Genomic DNA, 14,194 nt, shown 5'->3' on the forward strand with positions numbered 1-14,194 from the left:
CCTCCCTTTAATGCCCCTCAACTCTTATAACTGCCGCCTGCTTCCTGTACAAGTTGTAAATATCCTTTCCCTCCCTGTATTTTACCCCTGCTCCCTTCAGAATTTCAAAAGAGAGCATTCCAATCAACATCATCACAAACTTTCCCTAAGTCTACAAATGCTATAAATGCAGGCTTGCCTTTCCTTAAACTATCCTCTAAGATAGGTCATGGGATCAGTTTTTACTCGTATGTTCCCACATTTTTCCAGAATCCAAACTGATCTTCCTCAAGGTCTGCTTGTATCAGTTTTTCCATTCTTCTGTAAAGAATTCACATTAGTATTTTGCAAGCTTGAATTACTAAACTGATAGTTTGGTAATTTTTACATCTGTGAGAAACTACTTTCTATGCAATGGGAATTACTCCATTCCAACCACTTAGGCCATTGAAACCAGAAAAGTTGTTTGGATAGTTAAGTGTGGAGCACCCTACTGTGTGCACTCTGGTTTGTCATACGTGCAGATTTTGTGCATAAAATGTCGGTTCAGACCATTGATAGAGTGCAATGGGAGTGCCTTGGAAGCCACAGAGCAAAGGGTGCAGGCGATAGTGCCAATATGTGAACAGTTTAAGATTATACATAAAGGTATGTTTACACCAACATACATCTATCACAGCTTGTAGGAGCACCATGTCTCTCTGGCAGGTGGCAACACATTATCTCATATGAAAGTTCACCCATCCTGCTTGCGGACCTTCCCACATATACAAGGCACACATACATTTTGCATATAGCTTTCTTGCAATATACTTCACAAGTCTCAGAAGTTACACACGCACAGCACCAGTCTTCCATGGCACTGCTTGCAAATGATATTTAGTGTTCTATGTAGCTTGTTTTTGTATTGATGGTGTTTTGTTGATTTTCCTTTCTTCAACCACAAGAGCACTGCACCAGCACATGAAAATGTAATGCCTTCTGTGCTGGCGTCAGCACACCATGCAGCAAAGAGGTTGCCAGAAGATCAATAGAGGCCAAAGACAGACTCGCAAGAAATGCACCGCCAATGTCCTCTCAGCTGCCAATATTTGGGTTGTGCTCTGACTAATAACAGCTGTTGTGGAGGTTGAAAATACTTTCATTAGTGAAGCTAGATTCATCACTCCATATCACATTGTTTATAAAATGTTTGTTATCTTCCACTTGGTGCGAAGGTCATTCACAAAACTGTACTTGTTGAATATGGTTTTCCAGTTGCTGGTGTTGGTTAAAGTGTTATTAGATGCACCCAGCATGAAAAGCATATTGAAATGTATTCATCCTTTGTATACTCCATCAGGAAGCTGCCTCATATGAATTTGACAAGACCAGTTACAGTTTCATGAATTCCACTGTCTTGTGACAGGCTATTGTCATTTGACATGGTGGCCTGCTTATAAATGATGAGGACTACAGATTGGATGTCTAAAAAATAGAAAATGATCGTGACAAGGATTCAACCATAGTCCGATGGTGGACGTGGGTTTGATGTTCCAGCAGCCCACTCAGTGAGCTACGACAGCAGGTGCGGTAGTGTGGGATGATACACATTCCCCTGTACATCCCAATGCGCTGCACAATGTGACGGTGTTACCATCTCCTCGCTTACCCAATATGATTTTGCTAGATAAACTTATCTTTAATCTGGATGAGGAAATGCATACCGGTCTCCAAGTGTGGCATTTTTTCTTCACCCTGTATTTAATCAATCTGGCATGCAACACACCACTAATCCTGTATTCGAACATTACATGACTGTTTTTCTTCTGCACCAATTTACATTTTTCGATATGAATATAATAGAGGGAAACATTCCACGTGGGAAAAATATAATTAAAAAGAAAGATGATGAGACTTACCAAACAAAAGCGCTGGCAGGTCGATAGACACACAAACAAACACAAACATACACACAAAAATCTAGCTTTCGCAACCAACGGTTGCCTCGTCAGGAAAGAGGGAAGGAGAAGGGAAGACAAAAGGATATGGGTTTTAAGGGAGAGGGTAAGGAGTCATTCCAATCCCGGGAGCGGAAAGACTTACCTTAGGGGGAAAAAAGGACAGGTATACACTCGCACACACACACATATCCATCCGCATATACACAGACACAAGCAGACATTCAATGTCTGCTTGTGTCTGTGTATATGCGGATGGATGTGTGTGTGTGCGAGTGTATACCTGTCCTTTTTTCCCCCTAAGGTAAGTCTTTCCGCTCCCGGGATTGGAATGACTCCTTACCCTCTCCCTTAAAACCCATATCCTTTTGTCTTCCCTTCTCCTTCCCTCTTTCCTGACGAGGCAACCGTTGGTTGCGAAAGCTAGATTTTTGTGTGTATGTTTGTGTTCGTTTGTGTGTATCGACCTGCCAGCGCTTTTGTTTGGTAAGTCTCATCATCTTTCTTTTTAATTAAATTTACATTTTTCTACATTTAGGGCATTCTGCCATTCATCACACCAAATAGAAATTCTGCGTAAGTCATCTTTTATTCTTCCACATTCCCTTTCCACAATACTTTCCCATATACTACCATGTCATCAGCAAAGAGGTGCATTTTTCTGTTCATTTCAATCTATCTGGTTATTTATGTATATAGAGAACAAGAGCATTCGTATCACACTTCACTGGGCCACTCGCATATCAGGGAAGCTATTTAGTATGCTCAGACTTCTAACAGTCTGCAGGGGGGCAATGTGTCAAACTCTTTCCAGAAATCTAGAGATTTGTAACCTGCCCATTGCTCTTAATCCATTGTTAGCAAGATATCATGTGAGATAATTACATGATGAGTTTCACAAGAGCTGTGCTTTCTAAACCTGTGCTAGTTTGTTGACAGCTTTTCTGACTTAGGTATACTTTAAATTTGAATATTGTCAAGAAATCTGCAGCAAACTAATTAATGATATTGGTCTATAATTCTGTGGGCCCATTCTTTTACCCTTCTTGTATACAAGAGTCATTTGCACTGTTTTTCAGTCCTTGGGGACATTGTGCTAGACGAGAGACTGGTGATAAATGCAGACCAAGTAAGGGGCCAATTTCAGAGTAATCTCTGTAAATCCAGACTCAGATTCTATCTGGACGTGGTGACTTATTTTCAACTCTCAGTTGCTTCTCTATGCCAGTGATGGTTCTTACCATAGTAAGTGAAGTGAAGTGAAGTGTCCACCATACAGAAGTCTGTGTGATGTTCAGACAATGGTATTTTTAACAATCATCCTGTGTGAATGATTTCTTACATGGAAAATTTAAATCCTCATCTTTCCCTTTGCTGTCTTCTTTTGGCAAGCCAGACTGGGCAATGAATGATGGGATAGAAGCTTTCGATCTGTGTAGTGATTTTATGTAGAACCAGAATTTTCTTGGGTTCTCAGGAAGATATTTCATTAAGGTATGATGGTGGTAGTTGTAAGCTTCACACATTAGTCCTTTTACAAACACACTTATTTCTAACTTTTGCCTGTTGTCATTTTCACATCTTATTCTGAACCGAGAGTGCAACGGCCTTTGCTTCCTCAGCTTTTTCCCAGTTTAATAAACCAGTCTAATAGACCATGGTGAGCCTCTTCCATGCTTAATACATCTACTTCTTCAGAGAGTAATTTACAATCAGTTTAAACTTTAATCATAATTCCTTCACATCCACCATTCAGAAATAATGACAACTGCTTACCTGCTCTTTCTAGCAGAAATACTCTCACCGCTTCCTCAACAGCTTTATTAACTTTGTTAACCACTATCACAACAATGAAATGATAAGTAACCTGTGTGTCTCTACTGTCACTGTCAATAAGGTCAGGCCTGTTTGTAGCTACAAGGTCTAAAATATTTTCATTGCATGTGGGCTATCTAACCAGCTGTTGAAGACAGTTTTCAGAAAACTGTTCAAAACTGCTTCACAAAACTGACTGACTACACCATCTGCAATTAATTCATAGATTCAATAGGTTAAAATTGCCTCAAACTAATTTTGCATGCTTTGGGTATTTTTGCACCACTGAGTGTACCCTTTCTTTGAATGATTCTGAAACTGTCATGGTAAAATAGGGCGGCTGGTGAAAACATCCAAGAACTAACTTTAGTTCCCACAGGCCTTTTACTCGTGTCTAGATAACTGCACCATCAGACTCAATTTCGAACTTGATAGACAATATTTTTGTCAGCTGCAATGAACACACTCTCCAACAACCCCCCCACCCCCATGCCATCTAATCACTCTTTTTGATACACATTCCATGCCGTAATTAATATTTCAGAGCATTCTACTCTGAATTTCAGCCAGCTCTCTGTTCTGAGAATAATTTGACTGCAACAAATTTCCTGAAAGGAAGTAAATTCTGCTTCTTTGATTTATTGTTAAAATTTTGACTGCTACAGTGTCTTTACTTTATATGCAGTCTAATTTCACTTCGCATACTGCTTGGTGAGTGTTTGGAGGATCCCAATCTACCGCCTAGCTTAAAAAAAAACCCTTATGCTCTCTACAAGTACCCTGCTATCCATGTAGCTGCTTTCTTTGTGTAGTGAATTCCTGAACTATGACTCTGAGTTCTACAGTTATTCAACCCATAATGCAGGTTCAGAAAGCTGCAAAGATCTTCACACAACCCGTGGAGTCTTTGGTTCAGACCCTCTCATCAGCCCCAAAACAAATGATCCCGACCAAATCTGGGTATGATGCTGAAAACTGAGTTCTACTTGCAACCTAGACTATGATGCTGAAAACTGAGTTATACCCTATGAGCAAGGCCAATAGTCTTCACTACTACTGCCAGTCACCTGTATGAACTGAGGATGATCTCATAACCCAAGTGACAGATGTCATTGGTGTTGACGAGAGCCACAACTTGCGGACAACAGTACCCTGCATCCTCAATAGCTGCTGATAGGATCTCCTCCACACCATGGATGAGACCCCCATACAGACATACTGAGAATACATTGCATTTTGCTATTTCTCTTATTGGCTCCGTAATAAGCCTAACGTTCAAGTTAAAAAAAATAAAAATAAAAATAAAAAAAACCTGTCCCCATGTGCCTGCTCGGACTCTGCTGGAGGAGTGGCCACCTGTCCACTCAAAGGGTGACTGGGCGAGGTCAGACCGCCTCCTTCTTCATTCTCCATCTCAAGTGGTGCAAGTGCATTCCAGCCTGCCAGTCACCTTGCAGTGATGGCAGCTTCCCTACATTGAACACCCTGCAGCAGAGCCCGTGAGCTAAAGAAGCAATTACTGAGGTGTCCCAAGTGATGCAACACATTCTCCACAACCACAACACCTTTAGGCATCAGGCTGAAGACAGCTGACTATGGCCGAAAGAGATTTTGGCTGTTTGGAGCTGCAGCCAACTCCTCCTGTATCCACTTGCTCTGTCTACCCTAGTACTATTAACTTACGAATTAATTATAAAAGCACATGCAGAAAGCAAAATATATAACATATTACTCTCCAAATGTGTCACCAATGGAGGCCAGCACCATACTGAGCCATTTAGCTGCTGTTCAAAAGAAATGCCAACTGCACTGTAGATTGTGTGCATCTGTACTTTACAGTTACTAAAACTGTAGGCTACAACTTTTTAAATGCCAAAATAGGCAAGGCATATAAGAATTAAACTATGAAAGCAACCAAGAAGAGCTAAATAAGTAACTGTCCAATTACATTAAATAAGAAAGTATTCCATTTGGACCTAGTGATTTATTTGTTTCAACTCTTTCAATTGCTTACTATTAACTCCACATGGCAGTCAGTCTGACAGTCAAATGATGGTATCTGCAAAATCCTCCTGCATGAATGATTTCTTGAAGGGGAAATGTAACACTTCAGCTTTCCTTTTGCTGTCTCTTATTGCCAAACCGGACAGGTCAATGGATGATTTGATGTGGGACGATACTTTTCTTAGGTTCTTGGCAAGATCTTTCATGTAAATGTGACACATCAATCTTTTAATAAATACATACATTTCTACTAACTTTGGCAGCCAAATTTCCAGGTTCATTTTTGAACTGAGTATTCATGTGAGGGGGTAGGGAGAAGGTAACAGTTTATTAAAGTTGTAATGGATGATGAAGTGATTCTTGTGATTACTAGTGTACAGTTTTAACAATATTTTTGTTAATCAGTAACAAATTACTTGGCAGAACTTGTAAACAGAGATTTTTATCATATTGATTACATTTTTCTGAGACTGTCAATATTTGAGCCATGGGTATGACTGGATCTGACTGCAGACTTCAAGGAATGTGTGGCAAATTATATTAACTTAATTTTATTTTTGTAGAAAGCTACAATGTACCTGATGACTTAATACTTACAGATTACGATTTCCTAGGCATCGTGCAGTGGTGAGCACAGAAGATTCACTCACTAGCACACCAGCACAAAGCCATTTGCTGTCACTTAGATTACCATACCCTAGTACTGCCTGAAACAGAGAAGACATTTCTTTCTACAAAGATTTCATGATTTTTAAAGGTTATGGCATAAGAAAAATATTGTGATAATGGCCTGACAAGGAAGTCTGCATTTACATAAAATATTAAGAGTATGTACTACAAACAATAAATCAATAAATAATTGTGACAATAATTAAAAATTTAATGTTCCAAGCATACTCACTAGGTAGGGGAATAGGCCTGGTACTGCTATATTCTTGCCAGGAGTCATTTCAATCGGTGGGCACTCATCCACTGTAGCTAGTTGTGCACTCTTTTCACATTCTGTATAAACAAAAACAAGACAAAAGTACTAAGGACTGAAGTTGTTTGTTTTTTTCCACTGAGCCATACCATAACTGAACTGCTGATATGCCTTTTGCTACACTGTTTTTATCAGAAATATATCTTTGCCCCATTGTTTTTGCCAGCCTCAGTGAACACTTGTGAAACTTCATTCATCAGTTCTCAAGAATCCTATCATTTAAGGCTTATTCACATAATACATGTCAGTAATCACTTATGATTTAGTAACTAATGATAGTAACCCACAAAATTATCCTACAATTAATCACATTGTGCTTAATTATTTTTGGGTAGGGTATTCAAAATCCTTTAATTACGTATTGCAACTGCACTGACAAAACATTCCTCAACACACATGGAACATTTAAGGTTCATTCATGATGATATCATAATTAAACTGCTTGTTTCATGTTACAGTCTGGAAGAATAAAAAACGATGATGAATTTTAATGGAATAATCGCCTTTGTAAAGAGAACTCGGACATCTTTACATAAGTGGAGTGGATTGTTTAATGAAGGTCGCGTGCGCGCCCACACAAACACACACACACACACACACACACACACACACACACACACACACACACACACAAGTATGATTTATTGAGGGACAAAACTGTCATATGTGAATTATACCCTACACTACCTCTGTAATGAAAATAAATTTGCATTAATCTTCCAATTCTGTGTTAAGTTAGTACACCTAGATGTAAATAAGCAAGCACTTCTCTGTGTAGAAGGCACTAAGTGAAATGGTTTACATTTTCTAGGTATTTTTGGAAGGGCAACAAGAACATTTTATAGAAAAAAGTGTTGGAATAAAGACATATGGCAGCCCAAAACTATGTTCTGCATCAGATAGTGCTGACAAAAGACAACAGTCTCTTTCAGAGTATTGTCCTACTGACTTCAAACTGGGTCAAATAACCCATTGTTTTCAACTTCTGGGTTACATTTGTTATGAACATGTAAGAAACTTTTAGAATTTCTTTAGATTTCAGTACTTTTTTTATATGTTTTTACAATGCTTACAACTCTTTCACTGAGCCTGGAACTATATTTACAGAATTAGTTATAGTTAAACATAATGAGTTACATACTAAGAAAACTTCAGAATAAATTACACATAAATCTGCCTTCAAGCAGAATTTAAATAATCAATGTTTTACTGAATTCTGAAGTCTCCAGATCAAGCCAATCACTTCATTTAAAATCAAAGAAACAAGATCAGTCCATGGGAATGTTGGGGCAGACTGGCATCTCAGTACAGTTTTTATTAGAAAATAATATTCACTGCTGGCCCATTGCTAAATCTTTCGAAGTTGAAATCTCCACTCAAAAACGATTTTCTAAAATGTTTACCAACATTTTCATAGAAAAATTATTAGAAAAGAAACAATCTATTACATATTCCAATTACTTGCTTCAACTGAAAAACTGAGAGGGAAAGCTCAGTCTTAGTTAGATGAGAACGAAGTTCACATTCAATTTAATGCAAATAAAATTAACAGAGTTATTTCTTGAGGTCTGTATAGTGATTCTATGAGAAGGAGTTATTTATTTTTTCACTGCGATTCCTAGGAACATGTTCACTTTGATATCCTGGCTGTAGTTTTATAGATTGATGAATGTTAGAAGATGATCAAATTATTCTTATTAGCCATAAGCTCTTTTAAGTACTTCAAGCAAAATAACTGCATAAAAGAAATGGCAGTATTACAGTGAAGACACATACCTTGCCTGCTTTTGATGCCAACACCAGTGGCAGGTGCTGGGGATGTTGTGGTGCTGGGGCAGCAGACAAGGCCTTTGGCAACACATGCCTCAGCAGAGGATGCTGACGGACAGTCACTGGCAGCACGACACAGACCACCAGAGCCATCGGGCAGCTGACACACCAAGTCTGCAACACAACCACATGCCAAAATACTACCAATACAAGTATGACAGGCACCATCATAAATTTTTATCAGTAGCAGTCCTAAATGCATGTTTTCCTCCAGAGAAAGGAATTAGAGATTCTGGTATGACAAATTTAACTCAACCTTGGCAATATGTTTGATATCCCAACTTATCAAGAGTGTCATGTAATCAAACAATTTTTATTACATTTTAAATAAAAATATTTTTTTCTTATATTTACTGTAAGTTCCTACTAAGGTAAAGCTGCCCCAATCTGAAAATGAACATATCAGTGCTTTTTTAGGCATGGTCATAATGCCCTTGCATCTCTCCAACCTTTCAACTGACTTACCCAGCCAGGTATAGGAGGACCTACAGTTTAATATTGACTGTACAACATGAAGCAACACTGTTTCTTTACTCTAGGTAATGCAGTTTACTTTGCTGGCAGCTAGCTAGTAGCCTTGTGTTCAGCTCACCCTTGCCAATGGATGGTGGCAGTGTAATTGGTGAAGTAAGGAAATAATGTATATTCACTCACTCAGTTACCCATGCACACAAATATCAAACAAAATATGATTCCTTACCACCTCCTCACTCATCCACTTTTAGATGACCTCTGCATCTCCTTTCTCCCTGCACAGGATGGCAACAATGATATTGTTATGATGCTTTACTGTCACCAATATAATACCACCCCACTAGAATGAGATTTTCACTCTGCAGCAGAGTGTGCGCTGCTGTGAAACTTCCTAGGAGATTAAAACTGAGCACCTGACCGAGACTCGAACTCAGTACCTTTACCTTTCACGGGCAAGTGCTCTACCTTCTTCCAGGAGTTCTAGTTCTGCAAGGTTCGCAGGAGAGCTTCTGTGAGATTTGGAAGGTAAGAGACGAGGTACTGGCAGCAGTAAAGCTGTGAGAACAGGATGTGAGTCGTGCTTGGGTAGAGCACTTGCCCGTGAAAGACAAAGGTCCCGCGTTCGAGTCTCGGTCCGGCAATCAGTTTTAATCTGACAGCAAGTTTCTTATCAGCGCACACTCTGCTGCATAGTGCAAATCTCATTCTGGAAACATCCCCCAGATTCAGATTCAGATTCTTTATTAGTCATTCAGCATTATTACATGCAATACACTTCGTGGCTGTGGCTAAGCCATGTGTCTGCAATATCCTTTCTTCCAGGACTGCTAGTTCTGCAAGGTTCACAGGAGAGCTTCTATAAAGTTTGGAAGCTAGGAGACGAGGTACTGGCAGAAGTAAAGCTGTGAGTACAGGGTGCGAGTTGTGCTTGGGTAGCTCAGTTGGTAGAGCACTTGCCCTCAAAAGGCAAAGGTCCTGAGTCTGAGTCTCGGTCCAGCACACGATTTTAATCTGCCAGGAAGTTTCATACCACCCCACTATTTTCCAACATAATTCTCAATTCTAATTCCACTGGCTGCCTTAAAGAAAGGGCTAAAAAAATCAATCAGCAATTACACTTGCTCTCAAACACAGTGAATCAGTTTTCTAACATTTGCAGGCCAACATGGATAGTTTATTTCTTCTCTCCTGACAAAAGCCATTAAAACAATGACTAAGTTGAAGGAGTCATCTTCCTGTATAAAAATGATTGTTTATTATTTATAGACAATATGTTCCACTGATGTGTTATGGACATAAAAATTTTTACTGAATGTAGCTCCATAATCCCCAAGGGTGAGAAAGTAACTAACTGCTAAATAATGAAATAAAGTGTTCGTTTCAAAATAAAATAATAGTCTACAGAGTAAAATTATTTCATTGAAGGAATTTACAATGGCTGTGGATATGTACATGAAAAAGAATGATGATTAATCTCAAGAATCCAGCTTATCGCTATCAGTTACACTAACAGCAACAATATTTTTAACAGGAAATTATTTACAATGTTTTACGTATTTATTAAAATCAAAGACTGAAGTATGAGCCATCTATCTACAGCATACTATCTGATCACAATCCTGGATCTGAGTAATTTTTATGTTTACAGACTGAACTGGAGTGGTTGAACCATAATATTTGTAGCTCATGGTCTAAGCTATGTAGTGAAAAAATGATACTAAAATCAGTACATAAATATTTATTTAATGGTCTTGTATACTAGTCTTGTGCACTACTATTACGTTTTGTTCTCAGGATATCAAACAGAGACAAAAGAATTTTATCTATGAAGTAAAATAATCAACAGATGCCAACTAATAACACTGTAAACAGGAGTAATGTATGCATCAAAGTGTAATAACCTAACAATAAAGAAATTAAATTTTGTCAGAGCAAAGTAGAAAAAAGCTTCTCTGCTCTGAAGCTCATTTATGCTGCTAATGTAGGGCAGTACCAAAGCCTTCTTGATCAATTCCCCAGCCATTGTATGCCCACTTTGAGCACTGTGAGAGGTACAGAACAGTGTAGTCCAACACATTCACATCATGTCTGTTATTCCAGTTCTGAGCAGGCCATGATGCCTCACACCAGACTGACTTGCAGCTGCTAAAGCCGAAATCAAGGCCATGCTTTGGGATGGCATCATTGGCATTTGAACAGCCCATAGTGCTCTCCTCCTAGTACTGCCGGAGGATGCAGTTTGGTGCCCTCAATCATTTCACCGCCCCTGTTAAATAACCAGTCTCCAACTTCTACCATTTTAACCATTTCTTCAGTGGCACTTTGATGTTTAGCATCCCTGACTGCATGAAAGCATTAACACATATACTAATCACCATGCCCTTTGGCCTAAGAAATGCTGCATAGACATAGTGGCAATCCATTGACAGTGTGCTATGTGACCTACCTTTTTGCTTTACCTATGACATTGTAATTCTGTCAGAGACAGCAAAGGACTTGGAAGAGCAGTTGAACGGAATAGACAGTGTCTTGAAAAGAGAGTATAAGATGAACATCAACAAACGCAAAACGAGGCTAATGGAATGTAGTTGAATTAAGTCAGGTGATGCTGAGGGAATTAGATTAGGAAATGAGACACTTAAAGTAGTAAAGGAGTTTTGCTATTTGGGGAGCAAAATAACTGATGATGGTCGAAGTAGAGAGGATATAAACTTATGCTGGCAATGGCAAGGAAAGCATTTCTGAAGAAGAAAAATTTCTTAACATTGAGTATAGATTTAAATGTCAGGAAGCCGTTTCTGAAAGTATTTGTATGGAGTGTAGCCATGTATGGAAGTGAAACGTGGGCGATAAATAGTTTAGGCAAGAAGAGAATAGAAGCTTTCGAAATGTGGTGCTACAGAAGAATGTAGGTTGCACTAGGTACTGGGAGAGGAAGAAGCTTGCATAGGATAGAGTAGCATGGAGAGCTGCATCAAACCAGTCTTAGGACTGAAGACCACAACAACAACATCTCTGTAATACGGAATGAAGTGACAAAAATCATGGGATAGCAATACGCAATATACAGATGGCAGTAGCATCGCGTACACAAGGTATAAATGGGCAGTGCATTGGTGGGGCTATCATTTGTTGTTGTTGGGGGAGGAGACCAGTCTGCGAGGTCATCAGTCTCATCGGATTAGGGAAGGATGGGGAAGGAAGTTGGTCGTGCCCTTTCAAAGGAACCATCCCGGCATTTGTGTGGAGTGATTTAGGGAAATCACGGATCTAAATCAGGATGGCCGGACGCAGGATTGAACTGTCGACCTCCTGAAGCTGTCATTTGTACTCAGGTGATTCGTGTGAAAAGGTTTCCGGCACGTTTATGGCCACACAATGGGTATTAATAGACTTTGAATGTGGAATGGTTGTCTGAACTAGACAAATGGTTATCTTCCATTTTGGAAATCGTTAGGAAATTCAGTATTCTGAGATCCACAGTGTCAAGAGCGCACTGAGAACACTAAACTCCGAGCATTATCTCTCACCACACGCAATGCAGTAGCTGTCAGCGTTCACTTAACGACCTAGAGCAGTGGCGTTTGCATAGCACTATTACTTTATATAATCGTCTTTCGACAGTGTCAGTAGCCGTATAAGTATTTAACATCAGTCCACCAGTAAAACAGCGCTAACTTGGAATACGAAATATTTGTTATTGCTTCTGTGCGTGCAACTATACACTGCGCAAACGATGGGCACGATACCGAAAAGAATTCGGCAACTGCGTATCATACAAGCTCGCACACGTTCCACCTCGCCTTTAGAACAACCACAGTCTGACTTTCGAAAATATAGCGGATAATAGCGCAACGTGGCACGCAGGAAGCGCTAATTTAACGTGCCGCATCCTCTGTGTATAGTCTGCCTCTTCGATAAAGACAGCTTTTTCTCTATTCTTGCTTGTCGCTTGTTTCTCGTTTTGTTAGATCACCATCTCTTTGCTCTTCGCCCAAAATATCTGAAAGATTTTCCGAGTTCTTCCGGCAAGATTGGAATCTGGAGCTCTCTCTTCGTATGTCCTCTAAGCTCATTCCTACACTCTTCATGAACTCATCTTGACGTCGTACCTCTATGTAGAAACAGGAGTTGAACAAAATTACGGAAACGACTGCGAGAAATGCATGCTTGAATACAAATTCAGATGTGGCCTGCACGTTGCGCTGTTGTATTTGACCACGAACTGCACCTGAACAGTGACCTCAGTACGTTGCCAAGTGTAAGTCTTGGTCGGAACAGTTTTCTGAGCAGTTTTGAGTGCATTATGTAAACTAAGTGAAGTCAAACGAGGGCAAATTGTTGGTTCTTGGGTAATTTCCAAGATTTATTGCCTATTGAAGTCGCTGTGTCCAAACGATACATACAGATCGTGCGATCTTAAATCGATCACGCGACTCTGGTGGCGGGAGTTATGAGTATGTTTACGGTGGTCACTACAGCAATGACAAAAGAAGACCGTTACAAAAATACTTGTAATTACAAAGGAGATGACTTACCTGCTCGTCGTTGGTGTTGTCATGCGAAAGACCATGTGATGTGTACGCTACAGGAACAATTCCCTTTTTGCCATTAAGTTTGGGAGGTATGTAATTTACAGCAATTAAATGAACGATGGAAAACAGATAAAACTGACGATCACAAATAATTGATCATAACGCCCGCTACCACAGTCGCGTGATCGATTTAGGATCGTGCGTTCGATATGTATCGTTTGGACCCCGCGACTTCGATAGGCAATCATTCTTGGAAATTACCGGTTCCTATCAAGTGGGTGCTAGGTAACCAAAGTATTTTGAGCTCCAAGAGGCACCGCTTACAGGCAAAACCACAATGTGGAAGAAAGTGTGTATTGATTGAGTGATCCTGAAGGACTGTCACTGGAAAGGACTATGACGAAAAATAAGAGGACGACAGCTGCAAAAGCCACTCTGAACGAATGTCGCATTTTTGAATCCTAACACCACCAAAATATCACGGAGGGAGCTCCATAAGCAGGAAATTGTAGGCGATTTGGAATTACAAAACCACTCACCAGTACTGCAGATGCCCATAACAGGAAAACGTGGTGCCTGAGCCATAAAAACTGGACTGTGGAGTAATGAAAGAAAGTCATCTGGTCAGATGAGTT

At 39.7% G+C, this 14,194-nt stretch overlaps 1 protein-coding gene across 1 annotated transcript in view; it reads right to left on the minus strand.

Moving 5' to 3' along the window:
• LOC126166254 (serine protease snake-like) overlaps positions 1-14,194 on the minus strand; it is an 89,384-nt gene that overhangs the window by 17,203 nt on the left and 57,987 nt on the right. Inside the window, exons 2-4 of the mRNA XM_049920387.1 lie at positions 8,497-8,664; positions 6,640-6,740; positions 6,336-6,445 (exon numbers count right to left, since the gene is read on the minus strand). Of these exons, the coding sequence (XP_049776344.1) occupies positions 6,336-6,445; positions 6,640-6,740; positions 8,497-8,664 (379 nt within the window). The remainder of the gene's footprint in view (positions 1-6,335; positions 6,446-6,639; positions 6,741-8,496; positions 8,665-14,194) is intronic.

This window comes from Schistocerca cancellata, chromosome 1 (assembly GCF_023864275.1).
Source record: "Schistocerca cancellata isolate TAMUIC-IGC-003103 chromosome 1, iqSchCanc2.1, whole genome shotgun sequence".
Taxonomy (NCBI): domain Eukaryota; kingdom Metazoa; phylum Arthropoda; class Insecta; order Orthoptera; family Acrididae; genus Schistocerca; species Schistocerca cancellata.